This window comes from Arabidopsis lyrata (assembly GCF_000004255.2).
Source record: "Arabidopsis lyrata subsp. lyrata unplaced genomic scaffold ARALYscaffold_3, whole genome shotgun sequence".
NCBI lineage: Eukaryota > Viridiplantae > Streptophyta > Magnoliopsida > Brassicales > Brassicaceae > Arabidopsis > Arabidopsis lyrata.
The window spans coordinates 7819154-7845948 of NW_003302553.1; the positions used below are offsets into that span (position 1 = coordinate 7819154).

General features: G+C 36.4%; 6 protein-coding genes across 6 annotated transcripts; 4 read left to right on the forward strand and 2 right to left on the reverse strand.

Moving 5' to 3' along the window:
- Positions 1-1849: 1849 nt before the first annotated feature.
- Positions 1850-2454, forward strand: LOC110229875 (non-specific lipid-transfer protein 2). Its single transcript, XM_021030962.1, has one exon. It carries the CDS (start codon positions 1915-1917, stop codon positions 2203-2205), a length of 291 nt encoding a protein of 96 aa, XP_020886621.1. The 5' UTR covers positions 1850-1914; the 3' UTR covers positions 2206-2454.
- On the reverse strand, positions 2330-5185 carry LOC9319190 (AP-3 complex subunit delta). Its single transcript, XM_021030959.1, has 2 exons — positions 2492-5185; positions 2330-2454 (listed from the first exon to the last, which is right to left on the reverse strand). The coding sequence occupies exon 1, from the start codon at positions 5115-5117 to the stop codon at positions 2535-2537; it is 2583 nt and encodes an 860-aa protein (XP_020886618.1). The 5' UTR covers positions 5118-5185; the 3' UTR covers positions 2330-2454; positions 2492-2534.
- Positions 5186-12268: 7083 nt separating this feature from the next.
- On the forward strand, positions 12269-18944 carry LOC9321314 (zinc finger protein BRUTUS). The gene is made up of 14 exons (XM_002883077.2): positions 12269-12913; positions 13356-13565; positions 13691-13885; positions 13961-14325; positions 14700-14928; positions 15074-15242; positions 15338-16570; positions 16736-16907; positions 17266-17484; positions 17586-17723; positions 17830-18064; positions 18152-18211; positions 18314-18385; positions 18467-18944. Exons 1-14 carry the CDS (start codon positions 12587-12589, stop codon positions 18605-18607), a joined length of 3765 nt encoding a protein of 1254 aa, XP_002883123.1. The 5' UTR covers positions 12269-12586; the 3' UTR covers positions 18608-18944.
- A 662-nt stretch (positions 18945-19606) lies between these two features.
- LOC110230359 lies at positions 19607-21643 on the forward strand. The gene is made up of 4 exons (XM_021033015.1): positions 19607-20286; positions 20394-21094; positions 21175-21275; positions 21592-21643. Exons 1-2 carry the CDS (start codon positions 19726-19728, stop codon positions 20469-20471), a joined length of 639 nt encoding a protein of 212 aa, XP_020888674.1. The 5' UTR covers positions 19607-19725; the 3' UTR covers positions 20472-21094; positions 21175-21275; positions 21592-21643.
- On the forward strand, positions 21237-22698 carry LOC9319191. Its single transcript, XM_021033014.1, has 3 exons — positions 21237-21275; positions 21592-21643; positions 21713-22698. The coding sequence occupies exon 3, from the start codon at positions 21727-21729 to the stop codon at positions 22549-22551; it is 825 nt and encodes a 274-aa protein (XP_020888673.1). The 5' UTR covers positions 21237-21275; positions 21592-21643; positions 21713-21726; the 3' UTR covers positions 22552-22698.
- Positions 22699-22805: 107 nt separating this feature from the next.
- LOC9319192 lies at positions 22806-25625 on the reverse strand. The gene has a single exon (XM_021033346.1). The coding sequence runs from the start codon at positions 25509-25511 to the stop codon at positions 22941-22943; it is 2571 nt and encodes an 856-aa protein (XP_020889005.1). The 5' UTR covers positions 25512-25625; the 3' UTR covers positions 22806-22940.
- Between the last annotated feature and the right edge of the window lie 1170 nt (positions 25626-26795).

The following is a 26795-nucleotide window of genomic DNA, read 5'->3' on the forward strand; positions in this document are numbered from 1 at the left end:
TTTTTTTTGGGCAAACATATTTTATAAATCAAAGGCAAGCCTTAAGAGTAAAACTGGTAGGTATGGTGGTGAGTACTGGTGACTGGTGAGGCGTGAAAGTCTCAATAGATTTCTGGTAAAGGTCTAATTAAGTACTGGACTGGCTATTTATTTTATTTTTTAATTACAGAAAAATAAACTGTCAATAGAAACAAACAAATTACAAATTATTTATTCAAATTGTATTGGTAGAAGTTATTTTTTGATAATCGTTTTTTCTAAAAGCAACCAGCACCATCTACAATTTTTTTTTTTAATCTCTAATATCAAACATGCGGTAAGATAATTATTAATGCACTAGTAGGAACTTGTAATAAAACATTTACACAATATATTACATATAAGAAGAGAAAAAAAAAAAAGAAAAAAAAGAGCAATAATAACAACCGAAATTGTGACACACTAGGCGTGAGAACCTTAAAGTTTATATCACGATAGATGATTGGACCCACTTTCTATCAAGAGATTCAATACTATTTTTTTGCCATGTTTCTCAGTGATAAAGTTATAGTTTCGTTGTTAAAAAAAGTCAATCTCCATTTTCTAGTTTTTGATGAAAAAGAAAGAGTAAAAATATAGTGACATCAACCCTCAAAGTCGAAGACACATGTTTGTATGAGCTTTAACAACAACAACCAACCAATGTGTGAAGTGTGAACATATGTGTAGTGAGCTACGCACCAAACATTCCATGTTCTCCTTGTAGTTTCAGTTCAAATGCTACACTCAAGAGAGAATAGGATATGTTCATTAATTTACTACAATTGTGCTAAAAAGGAACTGCAAAAGAAGAATGTTCAATGAGTGATTGTGGCAATGATTATTCACACGTATCCCAAAACGCACGCTTCATCTCAATATCATCATTTTGTAAATAAATATTAATTATTTGATGTTGTTTTATATTTATACATTTACAAATTCTACAATATATATTTGATCCCAGTGTGTGTGTGTGTGTGAGAGATTCATTGAAGTAATAATGACGATAAAGGAGACGGCAACAAAAATTGGCACGACACCAAGTAGGCAAGTACCATCACCGAAAGTCCTCGGCGCCTCTTTCGCCTCCTAAGTCTTCCCACTTCGACCCCACTTTTTTTTTTTCGTTTGTTAAATTCTTTCTTTTGTGAACCCATATAAAAAAAGTTTGTTTCATGGATAAATATATCGTATTTGTTGTGTGTTTTGTAGTGAAAATGTTCACTCTTATCAATTAGTTACTGTTTGTCGATAAATAGAGAGGAGTTAAAAATATATATGTAGTTAGATATACATATTGAGTGTTGATTTATATTTTATACTCGTTTTCTAAACGTTTTGTCTCACTTTGTAGTGCTTCTTTCCACTCAAAACAAGAAAAAGAGGGAGTAAGCAAACCACACCAATACAATGACTAAAAACGTTGACAATTAAAACAAGAAAACACTGAAAACAAATGAATATAATTAAGATATTAGTGTCGCATTTTTTTTAAATACTTTCCCCCATTTTACCCATGGATCTTGATTAATGTTCCAATGCATGATAAAAAATTTTGAGCTCTTTATTAACAACTCAGCAAAAGGTCATCCACCAAACTTTTAGATTATAAATATGTTCTTCCAATGCTAAACTAAAATGAAAACAAAAATCGAAAAAAAACGAAACAAAATAAGAGGCCGCACTATAAGCAAGTGTGCACTAATAGATTAATTATACACTGGTTTATAAAATATTTTCAATCCATATATTTCTTAATAAATAAATAAAAAAACTAATAAGAAAAACCATTTCACTTTCCCACTCTATAAATAGAAAGGAGATGTCAAAACCCAAAACACACCAAAACACATTTCTATAAACTCAGAAACAAACAAAAGATCAAGAAGAAACATGGTGATGATCAAGACCACATGGGTTTCCCTTTTTGCTCTAGCGACGGTTCTCCTAATGATTCTTGCCCCGGCGGCAGAAGCCGTGACATGCTCGCCAATGCAGCTAAGCCCATGTGCAGCGGCGATAACGTCGTCTTCTCCACCATCGGCTTTGTGCTGTGCAAAGCTGAAGGAACAGAAGCCATGCCTATGTGGTTACATGAGAAACCCTAGCCTCCGTCGCTTCGTCAGCTCTCCCAACGCTCGTAAAGTCTCTAACCGTTGCAGACTCCCCATCCCAAGGTGTTAAAAAACAGAAAAGTGTTTGCTGTTTATGATCATCCTATATATGTCTCAATCCTACTTTTGGTGTGTGTTTAAGGATGTTTATTTATTATCTCTAAGTAATAGAGCTACTCTTGCGAATAACAATGTGTGGTGATGCTTTGTATGCATCTTATTTCAATTTTTGCTATCTTATTCTGGTTGTTGTTGACATATATTGTATGATGGTGTAATAATTAGTAAAAAGAAAATATATTTCATAAACACAAAAGAATGAATTATGGATACATGAAAATCACAGTACAAAAGAACACACCATTTTGTCTGGTCTGAGACACAAACTCCAGCTAGTATTCACAAGAGAAAATCTGGGATTTCGACTGGTTCCGCTGCACTTGCTTCTTTGTCTGATCGTCGTCGTGATCTATGCTTACTACTTTTCTCCCCGTTTTTCTTCTTTGTTTTATTCTCTCTTCCCGAGCTACGTCCTTTAATCCTTGAATCAAGATCTCTCTCGTGGTTATATTTTTCTCTTTCCTTCTCCTTTCCTTTCCCCATTAGAGCGGTCTGGATCGCAAGAGACAGAGGTTCATCGTTACTACTAACATTTGGCTTGGTCTTTAATTCATCCCCTTCGTCCAGTTTCACCACTACAGGTCTTGGTTTCGATTGGTTCCTCTTCTTCTTGTTGTTAAATGAGTCCGCAGATATCTCATTTGCTGGTGGGTATTCGTTTAGCGTGTTGTTGTTGTCGCCATTGCTATCATTGTGGTCATCGCTCTTCTGAGAGGAGAGGTAGTACAAGCCATGACGTTTTCTGTGTTCCGCAAGTAAGGATGCAGATTCAGGCGGATGAGATGAAGAAGATGATGAGGCTTCTTCTTGATCACTGATTCTAAGTTTAGCAACAGAGAAGCTGATATTTTCTGAGGAAGAGAACGAATTAGAATTTGAATTTGAGTCCACCACTGGTTTGAGAAATTCTCCGCAAATCTCTTGCAGATCTTCAAGACTCTCTTTCAGCTCTAACCCATGCGGCAAGGGAACTTTTTCCTGTGCAGTTGAAGTAACTGGGCCAAGCTCTTCTGAGAAAACATCTTCCATGAATGCTACAGCTCTAGAAGCCTCTGTTTCACTCTCTTGAGTGGTTACTTTCTCGGCTATTTTGTGTTTTATCATACCGATGAATCCTAAAACGTTCTTAGCTCTCTCCTGCACTTCAACATCTAGGGTCCCAGATAACGAGCACAACCCAAGCTCAATTATATTCACCAGACTTGATATAGATTTGTATGTGATACCATTCACCGGTGAAGAGCCAGAGCTAGCAGACTCCTCAAACAAGGGAGAGGAAGTGGGCTCCTGGGCTGAGAAGTACACCCCGAGACTGAAGACAAGAACTTTGAAAGTAGAATGTATGTAGATTGCTCTAACTGAAGGTGCTAAGAGAGAAGTACGTGGTTGCAGAAGCGCCTCTGCAATTTCATAAGGGGTCTTAGAGAACTCGACAAATTCCCCTGAAGCCCAAGCAGCAGCAGACAATATCGGGTGCAAGAACTGATTACCAAGCAATGCAGGATCAATAAGCAGCGCTCGAGAAACACGAACTAGCTCCAGTCTAGCATCTTTGACCCTCGTACCAATATCAATCAACTGATGCCCAATTTCTTGCCCTCTTTGACAATGTGGGATTCTGGCCATTTCACCAAGAAGAGACAAATACCAATCAAAGTCAACTATGATCTCATATGAGTTCCGGGAGCATGCCAGTAGAATAGAAGCTATAATCTCGTTGCAAAACAAAGGGTCAGACTTAATAGCATAATTCATAAGAATCCGAGAAATCTCGGACACATTATCTTCATTCACCATTGACATTAAAAGATGCAAAGCCTCGAGTTTAACATTTGGATCCTCATCGCTTAGAGCCTTGACGACAGCTTCTTTGTTCTCCAAAACTGCCCACAAATGCTTTGGAGCAACAATCGACAAGGCATGAAGACCGAGGTACTTGAGATTACGATCATCGTCCACAAGAAACTCCCGAATCTTAGCAACAGCAAGTTTCAAAGCCGTTTCCTGATCGCTCAAGCTACTCACCACGGTTCTAATACACTCAAACAACAAAGACTTTCCCACAGTCCTCCTCATAAGTTCACAGATTGGATCAGCCACCTTCTTAGCCAACCTAGGCTCAACCAAAGCCAACTTAGCAAATATTTTAAGAACCTTGATCAGATCCCAATTGTTCCTCGAATCAACCAAAATTTTGTAAAATTCAGGAGCTAAAGGAAGATAGGATCTTGGATCTTTTGTGGTGAGTTCACAGAACACTCCAACCACAGCTGACAGAATCTGCGGATCAGAGCTCTCCAGATTCTCGACAAGGCGCTTAAAACATACCTTAACAGCATCGTGGTACTTATCGAAAACCCTCAAAACCACACCAATAGCTTTCTTCTTAACCAAAGCCTTACTACTACCTAAAAGCGTAAAAACCTCAGAGGTTAAATCCCTAGCTAGATCATCAGTTCCAATCCTAGACAAACATTCCAGAGCTAGACTCACCTCGTGCTCATTCGAACTATTCAAATCTTTCCGGAGCTGGTTTGTGATCAGAAGCAGAACCGGAGTCTGATCGTTGAATGACTGAGTAATGGCGTGGTAACCGATTCTCTTATCCGAAAAGCGAGATGAGGACACGACCTCGACGGCGTGAAACGCTGCCCAAGACATATCGACGCCGTGGAGTGCGGCGAGGTAGGTGAGTTTCTGAAGCGCGATGGATTTAGTGGAGAGATCCGTTGATTTGATTTCGCGGCGGATGTCTTCTAAGGATTTAGAAAGGAAAAAGGATTCTCCGAGACGAAGACCTTTGATCAGATCCTCGAGGCTTCGCTGGAACAAGTTGTCCATGAGCGAATTTGAAGACGCCATTGAGAACGAATCGGGATACCACTAAGAGTTGAAGTTATATGATCAGAATCTGAAACGATTCATGATCGACATATAGTGAAACAAGAGGAGGAGGATGGTGAAATATTGTTTGGGCTTTTACGGGAAACAAATGGGCCTTAAGAATATCCAATAAATATTTTCAGATGAAGTCAAATCATTTTATGTCCTGTGTGTGTGGTAAAGAAAAATTACTGAGGCTTAATTAATAGGAAACTCCAATAATAGGCTACTTAAATGCATCATCGGATTTTACAACAAAACAACAAATGAGCGTAAAAAGAAACTCCAATAATATTCAGGGATTAGAGATCATCATATTACCATAATAGTCTCACAAATAAGGCAACAACATCATAGTATGATTATGGTAATTACCAATGTTTTTAAACCTGACCCAGACGATAAATCGAACTATTTTTTGGGTCAACTTGGTTCAACCACAGATCAGTTGATTAAAACTTATATAATATATTTAATATTTATAAAAATTATATAGTTTTTAAATATAAAAATAAAAATAATCATACTATATTTAACAAAATATAAAGTCTAACACTTATAATAAAGTGATTCAAATTTCTAAATCCAACTAAAAATCTAAATATTGTTTGAGTCTTTACATGAAACAAATTGGACTAAACAATAATAAGTCCAATTAAAATTATCCATATTTATGAACCAGATAATAATAATTTTGATTTTCATTAATGCAGGCTAAAATATTTTTATTATTTTCGTTGTTAAATGATTTAGGAATAAAATTTTCATTCACTATGAGATTAAATATGTTGAAGTGTTTTCACGTCCGACCCAGACCGTCCAGTCCGACCGTTTAACCCACGACCCGGACACTTTTCCTATTAGAGTTTAGTGCTAATAACCGATAATTTTAAAACCGGAAAAACCCACAAAACCCGTCATTAACCTGCGACCCGATGAACCGGTTGAACCGGCCGGGTATGGGTTTTAAAAAATCCATTCGATTTTGAAATAAAATATAGGATTTTAGACTATGTTTAGTTACTTTAAGAACTTTTTTATTTACTTCTAAAACTTACAAGTCTTAAATTGTTGATTAAACTTTTCAAATTGACTTTAGTTATATATAATACATTGACTTTACTATGTGTTCTTGATGTTTTAGATTTGATGAAGATTTCACAATGTTGCCTTAAGAGAATGAATGGAACGGTGAGAGAAACAGCTGAGATTAGTTGTTTTAATTTGAATTCGCGATGTTTTATTAGTTTATTTTCGTCATTGGTGATTTCTTACTATTTTGGTATTTTTTACGGTTTTAGATTTTTAGTTGGATTTAAAATTTTGAAGTATTTTATTGTTATTGTTAGACTTCATATGATGTTAAAGATGGTATAATTATTTTTATATTTATACTTATAAAACTTTATAATCTCTATAAATATTAAATACATTAAATAAAATTTAATTAATTGATCCGTGGTCGAAGCCAGTTGACACAATGATCCGGCAGGGGCGGACCCACGTTGGTGGAAAGGGGTGCAACTGCACCGGGTAATATATAAATAGTTTTGATTTTACATTAGGTATATTGAAGCAATTGGCCCAGTGGTTAATAGATATGCCCTTAAAGCATGAGGTAGTAGGTTCAATTCCCCACAAATGTGTTTTTTTGCACTGGGTAAAAGTTTTGGCTGGATCCGCTACTGTGATCCGGTGATCCAGAAAGTAGTCCGGTTCACCGTCCGAATCGGATTTAAAAATATTGATATTTTCAGTCAATAAATGTGTTTTTACTTTTCATAGTCTTCTTTATGTTTGATGGGAAACAAAAATAGCAAAAAACTTTACAAAACCAGTCTAAACAAGTATCTTCACGTCTTGAAACTTCAAAATTTATTTTAACTTAAGGTCCTAAACCAATTACCTCATCGGGAGAAAAATTCCAATACCTTGTCACATAAAGGAGTCGCGATCCTGACTCTATCTTCCTATATGCAGCCATTTAATATTGTACGTTTGACATTTGGCAGTAAACTTAAACATCAATTTTGTTTTCTATTGTTAAAGTTTATACTATATATCAAAATTAAATATATATTTGCTATACATATCCATAACCTCCGAATATTTCATCTATTTTCCCCAACCTCCGAATATTTCTCCCAACTACTGCTCTTTCTAGTTCTAACCAAAAAAGTTTCTTTCATCAATTTTTTTTTTTTTTTTTTTTTTTTTTGGTATGAACATGTATATATGTGGAAACCCCTTTGGCCCATTGGTTGACCAAGGGTTGATTAATGCTTCTACACCAAAAAGTCTGGGGTTCGAGTCCCAGGTATTGCAATTTATTAACAAATTTGCAGATTAATGGAGGCAAGTGTGCAAGAGATAAGTGTCGCCAGGTCGTGGATCATTGAAGGTATTCATCAAGATTACGAAGAAGGAAGTGTAGTCTGTCGTGAATCTAGTAAGGGTCGAAATGAATTGTTAGTTGTAGAATCGTCTATGTAACAGTTCTCATAATTTGCAATTAATAATAAATCTAGACGACAAAAAAAAAAAAAAAGAACATGTATATATATTCTTAAACGTAGTTTAATGAAAATCATATTTTTCTCATAAACAGTATGTTTTTTTTAATGAAAAATAACATAAACTATGTTTAACTAAAAATGAATTAGCAATAACAATTATTCATGAATTAACGTAAATGAAAATTGATTTTCGCTCTCGCTTTCATGGACCTATTAAGGTTTTGTCGTTTTCACAAGGCTAAAAATAAAGTTGAAGTTGAAATGCGGTTTGATTAGGAAAATCTTTATTCTCTACTAAAGAGAGCAATTTGTTTACGCATCTGATATTTTATAAGTACGGACATACTAAATAAATAGTTGACATAATTAGTTTAATTATAAAGAGCCAAAATAGTAATAAACATGGAGATTCCAATTTGAAAATTTGGCATGGGACGTACGTTTCTGATGTAAACTACGTAGTATAGAGTAGTTTCGCATATATATTCTAATACACTGAAAACATTAAACATGGAATCTGTGTTTCTTTTTCAACATTTTGTGTGTGTGTTTGGTTTTATACAAGAAGAACAGTCTTATGAATTAAGTAAGATTGTCAACTTCACCATTTGTTAATACTTTTACTAACAAATAACAACATTTGTATAATATAAATGGCAAACAGTAAAATTACTACTAGTCGTGTAGAATATATTTGTTGTGCAGTAATTTCTCGTTAAAAATGTGAAAAAAAATTAGGTCATGTTTCACGTCAATTGATTAAAGTTGTAAGCTCATAATTAATCTGATACAAATTAAATATATAATATAGTGGCGGAAAGTAGACATAACTCTTATATTGATGTTCTAACAAAAAAAAAAACTCTTATGTTGATGATAAACTACTACTCCAATATATATAGATATATTAATAATTCAAACAAAGATTTAATAAATTTTTAATTAATGGTGGTTTTGTATATTCAAAAGCTTTGTCAAATACATTATATATAATTTTGTATAACAATTTTACAGATACAATGAAGTTAAAAGCTCTGTATTATGAATAAAAGTTGTGTCTTATGAATTCTCAAAAATCATATTCCAATAATATTACCCTTCAAAATAATAATATGTTTGACAAAAAAAAAGGGAGTATAATATTAATCACAATTACTATTTTTTTTTTGTGAGAAGATATTGTCTATAAAAGATAAAACAATCAACCGATACTAAGAGTTTACTAATAATATGAAGATCTATATGTTATACTATATACACATCAAGTAAATAAAGTAAACTGTTACCAGTTAAGCTACCAATAATCTGTCCTCTATATACAGTTTATGGACAACTCAATACTAAATTAAATATTTGATAGTTTCATCTGTAGTGCATTACTGGTAATGCGTTATGCATTGATTTCCATCTTATCTTTGTTTAGTGCAATCTGAGTATTGACAACAATTTGTCCAGTTTTGTGTGTGTATTGAATATTGTGTGTTTATTTTAAAGAGAAGAAACTAACAAAGAGATATTCCAGAGGACACGGCTTTGTATTTATCTGACTAAGAACAAGACACACATGAATGATGAAGGTGTTGGTCGGGATTGATGTTAATGATGTACCAATCACATCAATATATAAATAAAGAAAGTTAACTTTAAAAATCAGGCTAAAAAATGACTATACAATATTTTATAAAAACAGTTTCTCATGAGTTTCTTTGAAAACACGATATATATCCAATTTTGATATGCAGTAAACTTTTAAAATACGTTGAGATGCATATGTGCATTGTCTTTATTTTATTTTCTGTCTCATTTTTTGTTTTTTTAATTATATATGGTAAAGTAGACTTGTAAGTCAAGTTTTTTTTTCTTTTTTTACGACACAAAAAAGTCAAGTTCTTATACTGAAAATAGTCGATTTTTTTTTTGTCAAATATTTAACAGATTTTTAAAATTAAAACTAATATACCCTCTTACGAAGTGCTAATTTAAAATGAAGTTGAACAAGTCTCATATTTAATTATCAAAAAATTAGAGTTAACCAAACATCTAGACCTAAAAAACTTCATGAAATTTAATTTTTCAATATTGCAAAACCGGTTCAAGTTATATTGGTAGAAACATATAGTGAAAGATATGTTTTTTCTAAATCTACTAGATGAATAGAAATGACAATTCTAATGGAAAAAACAGATGGAACCAGAAAAATAAAGTAAAAACAAAAATTTAAATATAAAATAGAATGTTGAAACAAGATAAGTGTAAGGATGCATTTAAAAGGAGGAGACGAGACAAATAGACATTATCCTTAGACGAAAAAAAGAAAAGAAAATAAAAGAGGGAAAAAGAATACATGAAAAGAGATTGATCATTATATATTTATATTGATGGATCATAAAAAGCCAACCCATTGCATATTGTACACTTGCACGATACTTGAAATTTCCAAATAATTTGGAACAAAAACCAGCTATACACACTATTAAAAACAATCAACCAATCGAATTTAGTTTAAATTGTATTAATCATTTAGCTCTACGATCATAATTAGGTGGTCGTAGATGCCTCTATCGTTGCATTAATTGGAGAAGGGAGAAAATTAATCCTACCATCTATGATCCTAAAAGATTGAAAATAAAGCTATATATGATTATTCATATAATAGTATTATGATCTTTTTTTTTTCTCTTAAGTGTTGCCCAATATTTGAAATATTAGTTGTATGGTTTCAAATGTGTCTCAAGAGTTGTAAGTGGAAGCTTCCACTGTTGTATCTTTTGCAACACATGTTTTAAATAGTATTATGATCTAGTCTCTTATTAATTAATATATACATTGGGTAAAGGCTACATAACTACATAAGTTGACTAGTCTCGTGTTGTTTTTGTTCTTTATAGAATTATAGTCAAGAACGGCGAATTCATTAGGTTGTTTCTAAGTATGGCGAATTCATTAGGTTGTTTCTAAGTATAAAATAATTAAGTTGTTGTGAAATCAGGGAAAAGAATAATGAATACTACTTATTAGTACTCCCTCCGTTCTTGAAAGTTTGATGTTCTAATGTTTTAGGTTTGTTCCACAAAGATTGATTTTCTAGCTTTTTATTTTATTTTTTATTAATTGATATTAACAAATCGTAGATTTCGAGACGTAATGATTACAAATAATTAACTGTTTTAGATTACTATTGGTTCATACATTATTAAATATATTTAATAAAAATATAGTCAAGAACGGCGAATTCATTAGGTTGTTTCTAAGTATAAAATAATTAAGTTGTTGTGAAATCAAATTTTCAGGAACAGATGGAATATAATATTGGTCCCCTAATAAATGTTCTTTTTTTTTTGTTATAAGAAAAAAAGAAGAAAAAGGAATGTGTTGAGGAGAAGAGAGCGCGAGTGGAACTTGCTGCTACCCAATTGTCGCCACACTTCCCACACGTCCCCTCTTGTGTCTTTTTTACTTTTCACTACTTCCTTTGTCCTCTCTTTTTCACCATTTTCTACTTCATCAATCTGTTTTTTTTTTTTTTTTTTAATTAATATGTAAACATATCTATTTTAAAATAAAAATATGAAAGAACAGATCTATATATAGACCCACATTTCAATTTTTAAAATTCTTTTAATCGTTTTAGAAAAGAGTTTTACCAAATATTTGTATAGTTAACATTTTTTCTACGAAGTTTAAGTTTGAATGTAATTTTCTGTTGCACCAATAACTAGACCACACGGTAGTAGTATAACCACGACTGTGAAATATGGTCGTCATTAGCTGTTGATTAGTAAATAATTGTCTCTTATCTTCTTTACATAAGAATTATGAACATGATTTATTCTATCTTTTACTAATTTGAAATATAATTATTTCTAGTAACGGCACAATATTAATTGACTCAATCTAGTAAACCTTTGAGCACATGCAAACTCAATTAAACAAGTTTAAACCTTCACAATTGCATTTATTAATCAAAGCAAAACAGTGAAGCAATAATTTAATCAATGGTTTTTTTTTTTTTTAATCAATGGTTTAATTAAGAAGGTAATTAGCTATTTGGCTCCTTTAGATTACGAACGGGTGCTACAACATCTCCTCTCTGTCATTCCTGAATATTTAAAACAAGTTTCGAATCTGTCTTACATTATCTTATTTCATAAACCTCAAAGCCAAATTCATCTTTTCTTTTGAAAGTGCTCGCTCGAAAGCTAAACCTCAAACTTATAAAATAAACATTTTAGCAAAGCAATATTTATTTGTTTATATCTTATTAATCTTAAACAAAAGAGGTCTAAAAAATCTATCAAATTCATTTTAACAAAACAAAAGCCTAATGAATTCCACGTAAGCACAATTACATACCGTTTTTGCCCCTAGTCATTAAAGTCCTTAACTCCGAGAACCAGCGTCCCTGTCTCGCTCCGCTCGCGGACCATTTGCGTTCGTAAGTACGACGCTCGCACGTGTCGAGATGTAATCGGTCACGTGCCAACCTGGGTTGGTTGCATCAGCATCCGACGTGGCGATGTGAATGGCCACGTGCTACAAAACCTATGTATAGAAACACCCACCCAATCCCCAAGCACTTTTATTCATTATTTAATCATTTGTATAAATTTTTACAAAGGATCGTATAATAATACTAACAATTTTATAAAAAAAAAAAATTTCCAGATAAACATTAATAAAACGATAAAAAGGCAAAAAAAAAAAGAAAAGAAAGCAAAAGCAAAATCAAAATCGATATATCAGACAACGCCTCGACCTTTCTTTCTCATCGTCTCCGTTGAACAACACCACACACGAAGAAAACCAGATAATTCCCATGGTGAACCCAGCTCAGATTTGAAAATTGAAGGTCGTAGACGAGTCACAAGGAAACAGAGAAGTGCTCTGAGATTTCTTTTTCACGGACGAAAACGGAGATAAGCTTTGGGGGAAATGGCGACGCCGTTACCAGATTTTGAGACGGCGAGAGGCGGCGGAGGAGTGGCGTCTTCTTCAACCACGGTTCTTACGAGTTCTGTGTCTTCCTCTTCTTCCTCTCGTCCGTTGCCTGTGGCGAATTCGTTCTCGGAAGACGCGGAAGAGATTTCTCCGATCCTGATTTTCTTGTTCTTTCATAAGGCAGTATGTAGTGAGCTTGAAACTCTTCATAGATTGGCGCTGGAGTTTGCTACTGGTCACCATGTCGATCTCCGGCTGCTTCGTGAACGGTACCGGTTCTTGAGATCCATCTATAAGCATCACTGCAATGCCGAAGACGAGGTAATGCGAAAACTTGCCTCTCTTCTTTTTAGTTTTTTCTCATCATGTTCTGGAAACTGCTAAATCAGAATTTGGAACCGTCTCTGCTTGGATTTTGAACTCAATACAGTTTACGTTTTACCAATGGATGATGACTCAATGGGGGAGTTCTTGGTTGCCACATGAATTTGTATTAGAAACAATGCTAAATTTTCTTTTGGTTGATGCTTTTGAAAACTACTGTAATACAACATATAGCTGCAAATGTGTGTAAATCTGACTTGATTTTATCTTAATTAGTTTTGTAACTGACCCTTGTAAGTCTCGATTAGTTTTGTTTGTCTCTTGCTGGTCATCTTATTGATTCTATTGAGTGCTTTGGAGATAGGAGATCTTTTGCAACATATGTGTATTGTTGTGTTATGAGGAAAAATTATTGACGGTTGCAAATCTGTGGATTTAGGTGATATTTTCAGCTCTTGACATACGTGTGAAGAATGTAGCGCAAACATATTCTCTTGAACACAAGGGGGAAAGCAATCTTTTCGATCATCTCTTTGAGCTGCTGAATTCTGCCACGGAAACTGATGAAAGTTACCGAAGGGAGTTGGCTCGTTCTACTGGAGCACTTCAGACTTCTGTTAGCCAGCACTTGGCAAAAGAACAGAAACAGGTATTGTTTTGTTTTCCTTCACATCACAGATGTAGTTTCTCTGTTGTGTTCTATTAACACAGATCCAATATTTAGCATTACGTATTGGCCTTTATTAATTACTGTTGTTCTTGGCTTCCTGACAGGTGTTCCCCTTACTTATTGAGAAATTCAAGTATGAGGAGCAAGCTTACATAGTCTGGCGGTTTCTCTGCAGTATTCCTGTGAATATGCTTGCTGTGTTCCTGCCATGGATTTCTTCCTCCATTTCAGTAGATGAAAGCAAGGAGATGCAAACGTGCTTAAAGAAGATAGTTCCAGGCGAGAAGCTCCTTCAGCAGGTAAGTTTTGAATTAAGATCCAAATTTCTAAGTTGAAAAACTTTGGCTTGTTGATTGATATTTTCCTTTTTGAAGGTTATTTTCACCTGGTTGGGAGGGAAAAGCAATACTGTGGCTTCGTGTCGCATTGAAGATTCTATGTTTCAGTGCTGTCTAGATTCTTCTAGCAGCATGCTTCCTTGTAAAGCAAGTAGAGAACAGTGCGCATGTGAGGGGTCCAAGATTGGGAAGAGAAAGTACCCAGAGCTTACTAAGTTTGGTTCATCTGATACTCAGATGCACCCAGTTGATGAGATAAAGCTCTGGCACAAGTCAATCAACAAGGAGATGAAAGAAATAGCCGATGAGGCTAGGAAGATTCAGCTATCTGGAGATTTTTCGGATTTATCTGCATTTGATGAACGCTTACAATATATTGCTGAAGTGTGCATCTTCCACAGGTATTCATTGCATCCTTTTATTTACAATGAAAACAGAATAATTTCAATTTTACTATTGTTTATCGGCTATCTCTTGTGTGACTATTCTATGTTGTGATTTATTGAGGTAAATAACTAGATTTTTTATTTTAAAGTTGATGTTGATGGCCACTAAAACACGTTTGCCAGCTGTGATGTGTTTTACTTTCAAGTTATATGGATGTTGTTTATCCTTTACTCTTCTCATGCTTAAGCACGTTTCTGCATTAGAGTGTTATCATTCTAAAGGGAGTTTTGTTACACGTTCATATCAACATACAATTTTTTTGTCTTCTGACAGAGATTGAAATGTCATGGGACTATTTTTGAGATGATCTGTTCTTTTCTCGTTGCAGTCTTGCAGAGGACAAGATCATATTTCCAGCAGTAGATGGGGAGTTTTCATTTTCTGAGGAGCACGATGAAGAAGAAAATCAGTTTAACGAGTTTCGATGCTTAATTGAAAATATCAAGAGTGCTGGAGCCTCTTCTACTTCCGCTGCTGAATTTTACACCAAGTTGTGCTCACATGCTGATCAAATAATGGAAACTATTCAAAGACACTTCCACAACGAGGAAATTCAGGTGAACTATTGCTTTGAAGTGCTGTGACATTTGATTTTGTAAACAGGTGAAACTATGAAAGTTTGGCATAAGATCAGTTGATACCATATGCTATGAGATTCATGATACCAATATCTGGATGTCAACTAACTTGTAATGTTTGCAGGTGCTACCCCTTGCACGAAAGAACTTCAGCTTGAAAAGACAACAAGAACTTCTCTACCAAAGCCTGTGTATAATGCCATTGAGACTAATTGAACGAGTTTTGCCATGGTTGACGGCATCTTTAACAGAAGATGAAGCTAAGAATTTTCTGAAGAACTTGCAAGCTGGAGGTACAATCTACTGTATTGCCTTAAACTTAACCTTCTTTCAAAATTATTAGCTACTCACAATTTTGCACGATTACATGCTTTCCTTGTGGCCTCAGCACCTAAATCAGATGTTGCTCTCGTTACTCTTTTCTCTGGTTGGGCATGCAAAGGACGCAAAGCCGGGGAATGCTTGTCTCCAAACGGGAATGGTTTATGCCCTGTTAAAACACTAAACAACATTAAAGAAGTCAACCTTCAGTCATGTAATACTTGTGCGTCTGTTCCATGCACTAGTAGGAGTACAGAATCGTGTTGCCAGCATCAAGATAAAAGGCCAGCTAAGCGAACTGCTGTATTGTCTTGTGAAAAAAAAACCACCACGCACTCGTCAGAAGTTGCAAATGGGTGCAAGCCATCTGGAAATGGTAGGTCATGCTGTGTTCCGGATCTCGGAGTTAACAATAATTGTCTGGAACTTGGTTCTCTTCCAGCAGCTAAAGCTATGAGATCTTCTTCGCTAAACTCTGCTGCACCCGCTCTTAATTCCAGCCTCTTTATTTGGGAAATGGATAGTAACAGCTTTGGTACTGGACATGCCGAGCGGCCAGTTGCTACAATATTCAAGTTTCACAAGGCCATAAGCAAAGATCTAGAGTTTCTTGATGTTGAATCTGGAAAGCTCATTGATTGCGATGGGACATTTATTCGTCAATTTATCGGTCGATTTCACCTACTCTGGGGTTTCTACAAGGCTCATAGTAATGCAGAAGATGACATCCTATTTCCAGCTCTGGAATCGAAGGAGACGCTTCACAATGTCAGTCACTCTTACACGCTCGACCATAAACAGGAGGAGAAGTTGTTTGGTGATATTTATAGTGTCCTTACTGAACTTTCAATTCTTCATGAGAAGTTACAGAGTGATTCTGTGATGGGGGACATAGCTCAAACTGACACTGTTCAGACTGATATCGATAACAGTGACTGCAAGAAGAAGTACAATGAACTGGCTACAAAGCTACAAGGGATGTGCAAATCCATTAAAATCACTTTGGATCAGCATATTTTCTTGGAGGAACTGGAGCTATGGCCTCTATTTGACAAACACTTCTCCATTCAAGAGCAAGACAAGATTGTGGGTCGTATAATCGGAACAACGGGTGCTGAAGTTCTCCAATCTATGTTACCATGGGTGACGTCTGCCCTTTCTGAAGATGAGCAAAACAGAATGATGGATACCTGGAAGCAGGCAACCAAGAACACAATGTTCGATGAATGGCTTAATGAATGCTGGAAAGGATCACCCGACTCATCCTCAACAGAAACATCCAAACCTAGTCCACAGAAAGGTAAAAGCAATCGCTAAACTATTTTTCACCAATTTAATATTTTAACTTGTTTAATGCAGCCTTAGATGTTTCTTCTTTGGACTTCATAACTCATACTTAAGCTGGCTACTGTAGCTTCTCTTTGTTAAGTTTTTTTTGCTTATGTCAAGTTTATTTTTCATATAGATAATGATCATCAAGAAATCTTGGACCAAACTGGTGAACTATTTAAGCCGGGGTGGAAAGATATTTTCCGCATGAATCAGAACGAACTAGAGGCTGAAATCAGGAAGGTTTATCAGGACTCAACACTTGATCCGAGGAGAAAAGATTATCTCGTACAAAATTGGAGGACCAGGTCAGATTTCTTTCACTATTTCCATGCATGGATCCTTTATTCCACATTTTCATGCATACAGCATACCTGACATAAACTTAGAACACCCCAAAGCGATAATACATTTCCCTGTATTACTTGAAATTGTTTTTTGCAATGTGGAAGAGTATAAGGGGTGCTCCTGTCTTTCCCGGTTTCCTAAGCCGAAATAATATGCTCATTTTATTTTCCCGTGTATGTATGTGTGTGTGTCCTTCATTGAACAGTCTTCTGAACTATAGAGAACCTATAATCTCAGTCACATGTCCCTCATACCCCGAATCCTTTTTGTTCTAGAGTAACATTTATTTTAAATTTCTTCTGTTGGTGCTTTTATCAGTCGATGGATTGCGGCTCAGCAAAAGTTACCTAAGGAAACAGAAACTGCATTAAATGGTGAAGTTGAACTTGGATGTTCCCCGTCTTTTCGAGATCCCGAGAAACAGATATATGGATGCGAGCATTACAAGCGTAACTGCAAGCTTCGAGCTGCTTGTTGTGATCAGTTGTTCACTTGTAGGTTTTGCCATGACAAAGTAAGCGACCACTCCATGGATAGGTAAGATCTTATGCCAATCTCCCCTAATTAAATTGAAACTTCTTTTTTTTCGTATTTTTCTCTCTCTCTGTGATATGTGATTTTGTTGAAACATATTACAGAAAATTGGTGACGGAAATGCTCTGTATGCGGTGCCTCAAGGTGCAACCTGTTGGTCCCATCTGCACAACACCTTCATGCGACGGATTCCCAATGGCAAAGCACTATTGCAGTATTTGCAAACTTTTTGATGATGAAAGGTAAGCAAAACCCAACAGTTTGATGCATAAACGAATCAATTTACCACTGTCAAAAATCAAACTTCAGAAGCTATTCTAACCTTCAGAAACAATTATCTGCCTTCAGGGCTGTTTACCACTGTCCATTCTGCAACCTTTGCCGGGTCGGGGAAGGACTAGGAATCGATTTTTTCCATTGCATGACATGTAACTGTTGCCTGGGGATGAAACTAGTAAACCACAAGTGCCTCGAGAAGAGCCTCGAGACAAATTGTCCCATTTGCTGCGAATTTCTTTTCACATCGAGTGAAGCAGTTAGAGCCTTACCATGTGGTCACTACATGCACTCAGCTTGCTTCCAGGTTTGCAAATCTCTCTTTCTCTCATTAAACTTAAGTTCACTTTTATCGCCTAAAATCAAAACACTTACTGTTACTCCGGTCTTTCAGGCTTACACTTGCAGCCACTACACATGTCCAATCTGTGGAAAATCATTAGGAGATATGGCTGTAAGATGCTCCCCGCCCGTCAAGAGCGTAATTTGCAAATCACATCACACAAATATCGTTCACTGAACCTTTTCTCCTTCGTTTCTTTTGCAAACTCCACAGGTTTATTTCGGTATGCTTGATGCACTGTTAGCTGCAGAAGAACTTCCAGAGGAATATAAAAATCGCTGTCAGGTGAGAAACAAGAAAACTGCTGCTTCTTGACTATTTCATTTACTCTAGTCATTTCATGACACACACACACAAATGTTTCAGGACATTCTATGTAATGATTGTGAATGCAAAGGAACTACACGGTTCCATTGGTTGTACCATAAATGTGGTAGCTGTGGTTCTTACAATACCCGTGTGATCAAGTCCGAAACAACCCCCCCAGACTGCTCAACCTCATCCTGAAAACACTGAGAGGTTTCACTCACTTTTTACTCTCCTTTTTTTCGGGTTTTACTTTCTGTTTAGCACAACAATGTGAAGAAGCCCGTTGATAGATTTTTATTTGTATAGTCTTTGAGATATTAAGATTTTGAAGAGTCTTTATTTAGGTTACCTTTCCTTACTATACATTTTGGCTTGGACAAAGCCAAAAATCGTTTGTTTCTGGAACATCCCATACCATTTCGTCCTTCTCTTCCACATAATCCGCTATTTGTTTTTGCATTAAGCTGAGACTTTTTCTTTGAAGAGTGTAAATAGTTACAGTTTTTAGAAAACTTTTATTGACTCTTCTTATCTATACTTCTAGTTGATGTAAAAAAAAAAAAAATCTGTGCTTCTAGTTTTTTAAATTTTCGCGAGGGAAAGTAATCAGAGTTGGTTAAAAGAAAAGGACATGTTACTGTATAAGATGATGTATATTGATTTCGATAGCATGATTAAGTTTGTTTATTTCACGACTACCAGAAATCTAACTAAAATAAAAAAGCTGACAAAATTAACCGAACCGGAGCGGGCGGTGAAATCCTGAGAAGCAAGTTTTCTAACACTTTCTTTTATACGTAACGTAACCCATCATTGTTGTGTAATGAAAAGAAAAAAGCAGCAAGAGAGCCAAAAATACTTGATAATTCCTTCAATAATATATTGAACTTTAATTAATTCTATAGAAAATTATTAAAAAATAATAACCTGAACGATCAAAGCTCTATAGAAAATTATAAAATTAGTTTTCTAAAACACTCATTAGTCATTCCCCTAAATTTTGAAAAAAGCGTATTTTATAGTAACAAAGTTGTGAAGCTGGTTTTAGACGGGTCGGAAAAAAAACGAGTACAACGTTACAATCGCGTCCCTAACTCTCTCTATCTCTCTACGAATAATTCGAACAGAAATTAAAATAAAATAAAAAATTTGTGAGAATAAATACACACAAACGAAATCCAAAAAAAAAAAAAAAAACTTTGAAGTTGCTCCAAAGGAAAGAGAGAAGAAAGCTCACCAAAAATAATTTGTTAACAAAAAGAAAGAAAGGAATCTTCCATCTTCCCACGGCGGAGAGAAACCAAAAAAATCAATCAATGGAGCTTCCTCCTCCACCGGAAAGATCCAAACGCCTCCATAACTTCACCTTACCTTATCTCCGATGGGGTCAGCAAAGATTCCTCCGCTGCGTCAAGCTTCCTCACCACAACCGATCTCCTTCTTCTTCTTCTCCTTCTCCCGATCATAGATCTCACAACGGTGGACTTGTTGGAGAGCTCAGGGTCGATCTCGTCTACGATGCCAACAAACCTAAGCTCTCCGTTTTGGGAAATGGAGGTGACAACAACGGCGATGTTGTTGCTGCAGCTGCTCGGCCGTGGAATTTGAGGACCAGAAGAGCTGCTTGTAACGAACCTGGTGATGAATCCACCAGGATCATCGAGTCTTCTTCTTCTCTACGGAGACATGAAATTGGCGTTAAGAGAGGTGGTAGCGAAGATGGTGGTGATGGTGATTCGCAGCACAAGAATGAGAAAGTGAAATTCTCTGTTTCTTTGTTGAGAGAAGAAATCGAACAAGATTTCTCAGCCCTAATTGGAAAAAGACCTCCTAGAAGACCAAAGAAGAGACCGAGATTGGTTCAGAAGCAAATGAATGTAACTTCTTCTTCTTCTTCTTCTTCTTCTTCTTCTTCTTCTTCTCTCTCACACACACAATTGATCCTTGTTTTGACTCTGAATTCAATTTTGAATTTTCATTGCAGACTCTATTTCCAGGATTGTGGTTAGCAGAAGAAGTAACAGCAGACTCTTACGATGTTCCTGAGCCTGTGGAAACATGAAGTTTGTTTCTTGTTTCTTCAAATTTGGGGTCAGCTTCTCTTTTCTATCCAAGAAAATGTATCAACTTTGTTTTTCGTTGTAAAAAAGGAAGAAAATTTATATGTAGCAATGTGCTCAGTTTTAGTGAATGAAGAAGCCAATTTTACTTGGTTTCTTTAATATTCTTCTTTTGTTGTAAAAGAGACAACTTGGGGTTTTTTTTTTTTTCCGTTACCAAAAGCTAATTGTAATCTCCATGGTAATGGAATCTCCAGGCTGTTTTTTTTTTTGGTTATCAATAATGCAGCTCTCTGCAACTTTCTTACATTTTGTTCTTCTTAATTTAGTTTGTCTTATTTCTTTCTATTAGCAGCTCAGGAGTTACTTAAATTAGTATCTTGCTTAGATTATGCGAAAATTCTGATCCTGTGCTTGTATAAAGCTTTTCTGTTCTTGAGCATGTTTGTGTCAAGAACTTGCTGAGAAACAGTGTTTGTCATGTTAGATAATTTTGACAACTTTGCAGGGTCAGACCAAGCTTTCTTTTTACAACATCTCACCATTCTCAAGGTTTTTATAGACAGCTTCCTTCCTCCATTTATTGAACACCTGAACTGGGACACTTGTTTCTAGCTGCAATCAGGTTCTTATATATTGATTTGGAGTTCCATTATTGTCTGTTGTATGGAAAAGAAAAAAACAATGTAGTTTAACTTTTGCAAGATAATGTAAGGATGATCATATGCTGATAATGGATATGCTGTGTGCCGAGTAGGAGGCTCCACGGTCCAATAAAACAGTCCGTTGGACGCCTTAAGTAAGAGGTAATGTAATTTATTCATACCCTTGAAATCTAATTAGATATTATGCTCTCTTTTTTTCTCAGCCATTGTTTCCTGCACTAGTAGTGGCACACCACATCCATTATTTTAATTGAAGTTTTCATCCTCTAATCCATAGACTTATGCGTTTAATCTCAAATGTTTCCAAACATCATGTTCACCTAAACCTTTCCTTCATCATCTTCTCATGGAAACCTTATTTCCTTCACATCTCCCCCATTCATGCTTTATCTGACTTTACGATGTCTTGATTTTGATCGCTGCTCACCAAGATTGGTACTTTCTTTCTTTGGCACAGTCCTGCAAAAAGAAAGTCTCTGAGCAGAGTTTCATCTTTCCGCCAAACAGAGGTTAGTTTTCATTTACTCATCATTTCTCTGTTTCTCATTGGTTTCACTAATTTGTTTTGAACACTCCAGCAAAAAGGACCATCATGATCTGCACGGAGTCAAACCACCAGCGAATTTCGTTTGCTGGTGATCTCGGCCAGTCCGATAAAGGACCTCCTATGGAACATCAACCATCAGGCCCGGTTCGAAGAGACACAGCTCTTTTAGATTCATCAAACTCAGATTTCGAGTTCCACATCTCAAGAAACTTTGATCCTGAAGATTCCTCACCAGCCGACGAGATCTTTGCAGACGGCATGATCCTCCCGGTCCTTCCTTTCCAAGTAACAGCTGGATCCACCATGCCAAAACGTCTCTACAAATATGAGCTCCCTCCTATTGTCTCTGCTCCATCCTTATCCTCCTATCTTCCTCCTCTGCCTTTACCATTGCCTGAACACTCGATAAAATACAGCGTGAAAGAAACTCGTGGAAGCGTAAATGGTCGAGGGAGCGTTGCCAATTCGGACTCAGAGGCAGAGAAATCATCAAAGTCGTTTTGGAGCTTCAAAAGAAGCTCAAGCCTTAACTGCGATATAAAGAAGAGTCTGATCTGTTCGTTTCCTCGTTTAACGAGAAGCAATTCCACAGGATCAGTGATGAATTCGAAGAGGGAAATGCTTAGGGACATTAACAAGCATAGCTCGCAGAGACATGGAGTCCCACGTCCAGGGGTGAATCAATCATCTCATATGCGTCCTCCTTCATCTCTCTGCTGCAGCTCGTATCAGTTCAGGCCACAAAAACACGCCGGAAAGAATGGTGGTGGAAGAGGAGGAAGTTTTTGGATTGCTCCGGTGATCGGTGGTCCATCTCCGTTTGGGTTAGGATCCATCTTACGACTTACGAAAGAGAAGAAAAAGAAGTAAGAACAGTTTTTTCCTTCCTTCCCAAAGTAGGACCAGTTTAACACCAGACTCTTTTAACCAACTCTTTGTTTCATTTTGTAACGCATGCGATTATGCAACTAAATCCATGTATAATAATAAATTGATAGATACAATTTTGTTTGATCAGTTATGATTTTTCATCATATAAAATTAGATTAGCCAGATTAGGTAACTGATAACTCAATATGTTGCAAATTTTGATAGTCTTTCAAATGGTAATTACGTAATTTGAATTTTCAAAACGAAAATTTCTAAATGTATATATATTTACGTACCAGTTTGGTTACAAGACAAGAATACCAAGAAACCTACGATAATCCTCAAATTACAAAATTGATGGGTGAAGCCGTGGGACTGGGAGATAACTCTCATTTTGTTAGATGGTACTGAGAAAGAAACTCTTGATATGAAGATGATCGATGCTGCCATTGAGAGAGAAACGTCTTGGAAGTTAGCAAAGCTTTAGTGTCGAAATTCACTTCCCGATTTTCGAAGCAAATCTCGACCGGAGACAACTCACCAAACAGTTCAAGCCCTGTTCTTCCTCCAACATTATCATCACCTTCTTTACAACGACGCATTCTGGAGACAAACGTAGTGACTTCTTGCTGTAGTCTGTCTGAATCAGCTGTCTTTGTGATCGGACGATAAGCAATGAACGTCTTTTTCTCCTTCTGTGAATCACTGTTGAGCCACATTTCATCGTCTAGGTCATCGTCAAGTGAAATGGTTGTCTCGTCTCGACCTGAGTTTGCAAGCTCGCGGGTTACTTTGGAGATCTGATTGCATCGGTTAGATAACTCTGCTTCGGGCGAGAACTCTTGTTCTGAATTGAGACATCCGTTACGGAACTCATGGAGTGTGATGAGAACTGGAAGTGGAAGAACAGGACCAACAAGCTCAACACCGGGTTGCTCCTTCTTTGACCATTTGTTACTCCGGCTTGAAGGTTTCCTTAACACGAAAGGTGGTAACTGTGGGAATTCTGGAACAACTAAGAACTCGAGAGATGGTTTTTTCTTGTCTACCAGAACATCTGCAAACTCAGAGTAGTTGGAGAATGCAAGCAACAAAATCTCTATAGGTAAGCTTGACCAGGTTTCTCTCAATGCAATGTCGAAAACGCTTGTCGGTGAATCGATATTCTCAAAGACTGCGGTTATGCTAGAAGAAGATCTGTCTCTACCAAATCCGCAAATCTTCAACTTCTTACATAACTCCTCGTGCCAGATTAAGCTGAAAGATTTACTCTTCTGCAAATCCGATGATTTTGTCCTCATCTTTGTATCTAAAAACCCAGCGAGCATCCCTTTTGCGTGAGAAGAGAGATAGTTGAGTTCGAGATATTCATATCGACTTGGGAATTTGTATTCCTCGTCATCAGGGAGGTACAGTAAGTTCACCTCGTCGGATTTGCAGGCCGAATCTTTGTGAGCTACTACTTCTAAGCTTTTTAAACGAGAAGCTCGAAACTTGACTGCTTCAAGCTTACCGGAGGATGTTAACCGAATCAAAGTAAACCCGGAAGATTGATCTGATGACCCAAGTGGAAGGTACTTGTTTAAAACACCAAAACCGAGAACAAGAACACTCTTTTTCTGCCAATCGATCCACTCGGGAAGAGACTCCTTCATCATTACTTCTCTAAATACACAATCTCCGCATAGACACTTTCCAACAGGTAAGAGTAGATTGTGTGGAAGCTCCCATACATACAAGGAAGAAGGATCCTTCACAACAGAAGGAGAAGGTCCATAACAGAACATTTGAGATTGTGCATTCCAAAACGACCCAATTATGACGCAAGAAGTATTTGATTCAACGGTCCTAACTCCGAGTTCAGACAAGCTATAAACATCCATAAAGCAAGGCTTCTCAACATCATGCTGCCATTTCAACAAGGGTACTCCTGATCTCGGATCACAGAGAAATACATAGCTCTGGGAAGCAAGAATAAACCGAAAACCGTCACTACCCGCCTTTGCAAACCCAACAAACACTTCTGTTCCAGCCATATTCAGAGTCTCAACTTCCAATAAACATCTCACACTGCAATTCTCAGAGCTTCTGGTAATAGCAAAGACTGCATCAGACCGAGCAACGATATAAATCCCAACTCTCCAACCAAATTCACACCCTAACCAACTCTTATTCACTGATTTCCCTTGACTCTCCCAAGAAACTTTCAGTTTGCAACCTCTAAGTCTACAATGTCTCTGATTCAAATCAAACACAAAGACCTCACCGTTGTCTAACAAGAGTAGACACTCTCCAGTAACATGAGGGCTCCAAGAAGCGCTTACAATCATAAACCTCTTAAACTGCTTAGACCCCAAGTTTCTCAAAACCGGCTTACCTTGAGATTCATCATACTTGACACAGTACCAATGAATCGAATACAAACAATAAACCAAAACGTATCCCAATTCGCCAGAAGAAGAACACTTATACGCTCCAAAATCACTAACAGGTTGCACCAAAATCTTCAAAATTCGATAAAATAATCTCTCTGTTGCCACAAAGACGTCACCTTCGTCTGAACCCGTGACTTGTAAACCACCGGAATCTCCGGTAGAAAGCAGCAAGAACCCAATTTGATCAAGATTAGTCCCTGTGGGGAAAAACACCAAGACTGAATTTTTACTGGGGAAAGGTAGAAACTGGAGGCGATTGTAGGAGAGAACCCTGGCGGTATCATCGTGCGGATTGAGAATATTGAAAGAGGAATGGATTGCGGAAGAATCCGACGGAGGGACGCCGGAGACGGAGAGAAAACGCGCGGGAGAGAAGTGAGGGATAGTAGAGAGAATCGGAGGAGAGAGTGAGGGAGAAGAGAAGAGAAGCTGAGAATCTGACGGGTTCGAGAAGAAAGGACCAATGGATTCTTCGGGAGAGGAGGAGATGCAGAGTTTGCGTCCCCATTCATCGGTAATCTCCATAGGGTTTTTCGACGGAGATCGGCGGCGAGTATTAATGATCGGTTAATATGGTCGGCGCAATTTTTTTTATATATGGATCGTTTTGGTTCTCGTTAACCGAAGCGAAATGTAATTTGGGCAGATTTATTGTGTAACTGAATTAACCAATTACCAAATTTCTCGTACACAACCAAACCAAGAGTTTTCGGGTAGTGAAATTTAGGACCCATTCGGATATTTTAAAACTTCGGGTTCGGATTCGGATAGAGTTTTTTGGATTAGGTTCATGTCGATTCTTCGGGTTCGGGTATTATGCCCAAGCCTAACTAAATTTCTCGTTCGAAACCAAACTGAACTAAACCAATAGGTAAGTGAAGTAGTGGTTAGAGATGTGAATCCATGGGAGAGAGCAGTAGAGGATTAGCAGCAAAATTAAAAATGAAAGAAAGGCTTGAAATTGAAATAACCAAGAGTTTTGGCTTCAGACCACTTGTTCACAGCAAAATTAAAAAAGAAAGAAAGTCTTGAAATTGAAATAACCAAGAGTTTTTGGCTTCAGACCAACACATTGAATAGTCACTTGTCAGCAGGGAGAGTGGGATCAACTTCTTCAGTGGGCGCCAAAGGTGCGGAGTTGGCACACAATGTTGCATGCTGCTCTGCACTTGACATATTGCACCAAAGGTGCGGAGTTGGCTGTAAATAATATGATTTTAGATTTATCTTATGAATACAGCAGCAACACCAACATCAACACTTTCTAGATATAGTAAGAGAAATACCAATTTCGATCTCTTTCCAAGTGAATTTTGCTTTAATCTCTAGACAAGCTATCTCTTTTTCCAGGCTGCTCTATGTTTGATTTACGAGTGACATCATCACATGTATGTATTCTATTTGGACACTTCTTTCTATAGAGTTTCGATTTGCTTCTTCTTTCTTTGATATCAGAAATCATCTACATTAGAATACGGAAAACACAATTTTGTGAGACATTTGATTAAACAACATGTTAACTACTTGAATATTAAGACTAATATGTACCTTTTTTGTACAACATTATAGTGTATTTTTGTTGATTATGTTTGACTATTTTTTTTCTCTTTTTTAACACACTTTTTGAATTGAATTGAATTGTTTTGCCTATTACATGATTAGCTTATTGTAAAATAATTGCATTATATCATTTTCACAACCAATTATTTTTAGTAATCAAATTTATACTCACTCTGTTTAAAAATATATGATGTTTTGGTTTATAGCACATACTTTTTAAGAAATTATTTTTTCGACTTAAAACTATTA

Bases quoted from the DNA above. Each gene is read 5' to 3' on its own strand.
- LOC110229875 (XM_021030962.1), top strand. From the start codon at position 1,915: ATGGTGATGATCAAGACCACATGGGTTTCCCTTTTTGCTCTAGCGACG.
- LOC9319190 (XM_021030959.1), bottom strand. From the start codon at position 5,117: ATGGCGTCTTCAAATTCGCTCATGGACAACTTGTTCCAGCGAAGCCTC.
- LOC9321314 (XM_002883077.2), top strand. From the start codon at position 12,587: ATGGCGACGCCGTTACCAGATTTTGAGACGGCGAGAGGCGGCGGAGGA. The intron at 14,929-15,073 runs GTGAACTATTGC...TAATGTTTGCAG, and splicing joins TCCACAACGAGGAAATTCAG to GTGCTACCCCTTGCACGAAA. The intron at 18,065-18,151 runs GTTTGCAAATCT...CCGGTCTTTCAG, and splicing joins TGCACTCAGCTTGCTTCCAG to GCTTACACTTGCAGCCACTA.
- LOC110230359 (XM_021033015.1), top strand. From the start codon at position 19,726: ATGGAGCTTCCTCCTCCACCGGAAAGATCCAAACGCCTCCATAACTTC. The intron at 20,287-20,393 runs GTAACTTCTTCT...TTTTCATTGCAG, and splicing joins TGGTTCAGAAGCAAATGAAT to ACTCTATTTCCAGGATTGTG.
- LOC9319191 (XM_021033014.1), top strand. From the start codon at position 21,727: ATGATCTGCACGGAGTCAAACCACCAGCGAATTTCGTTTGCTGGTGAT.
- LOC9319192 (XM_021033346.1), bottom strand. From the start codon at position 25,511: ATGGAGATTACCGATGAATGGGGACGCAAACTCTGCATCTCCTCCTCT.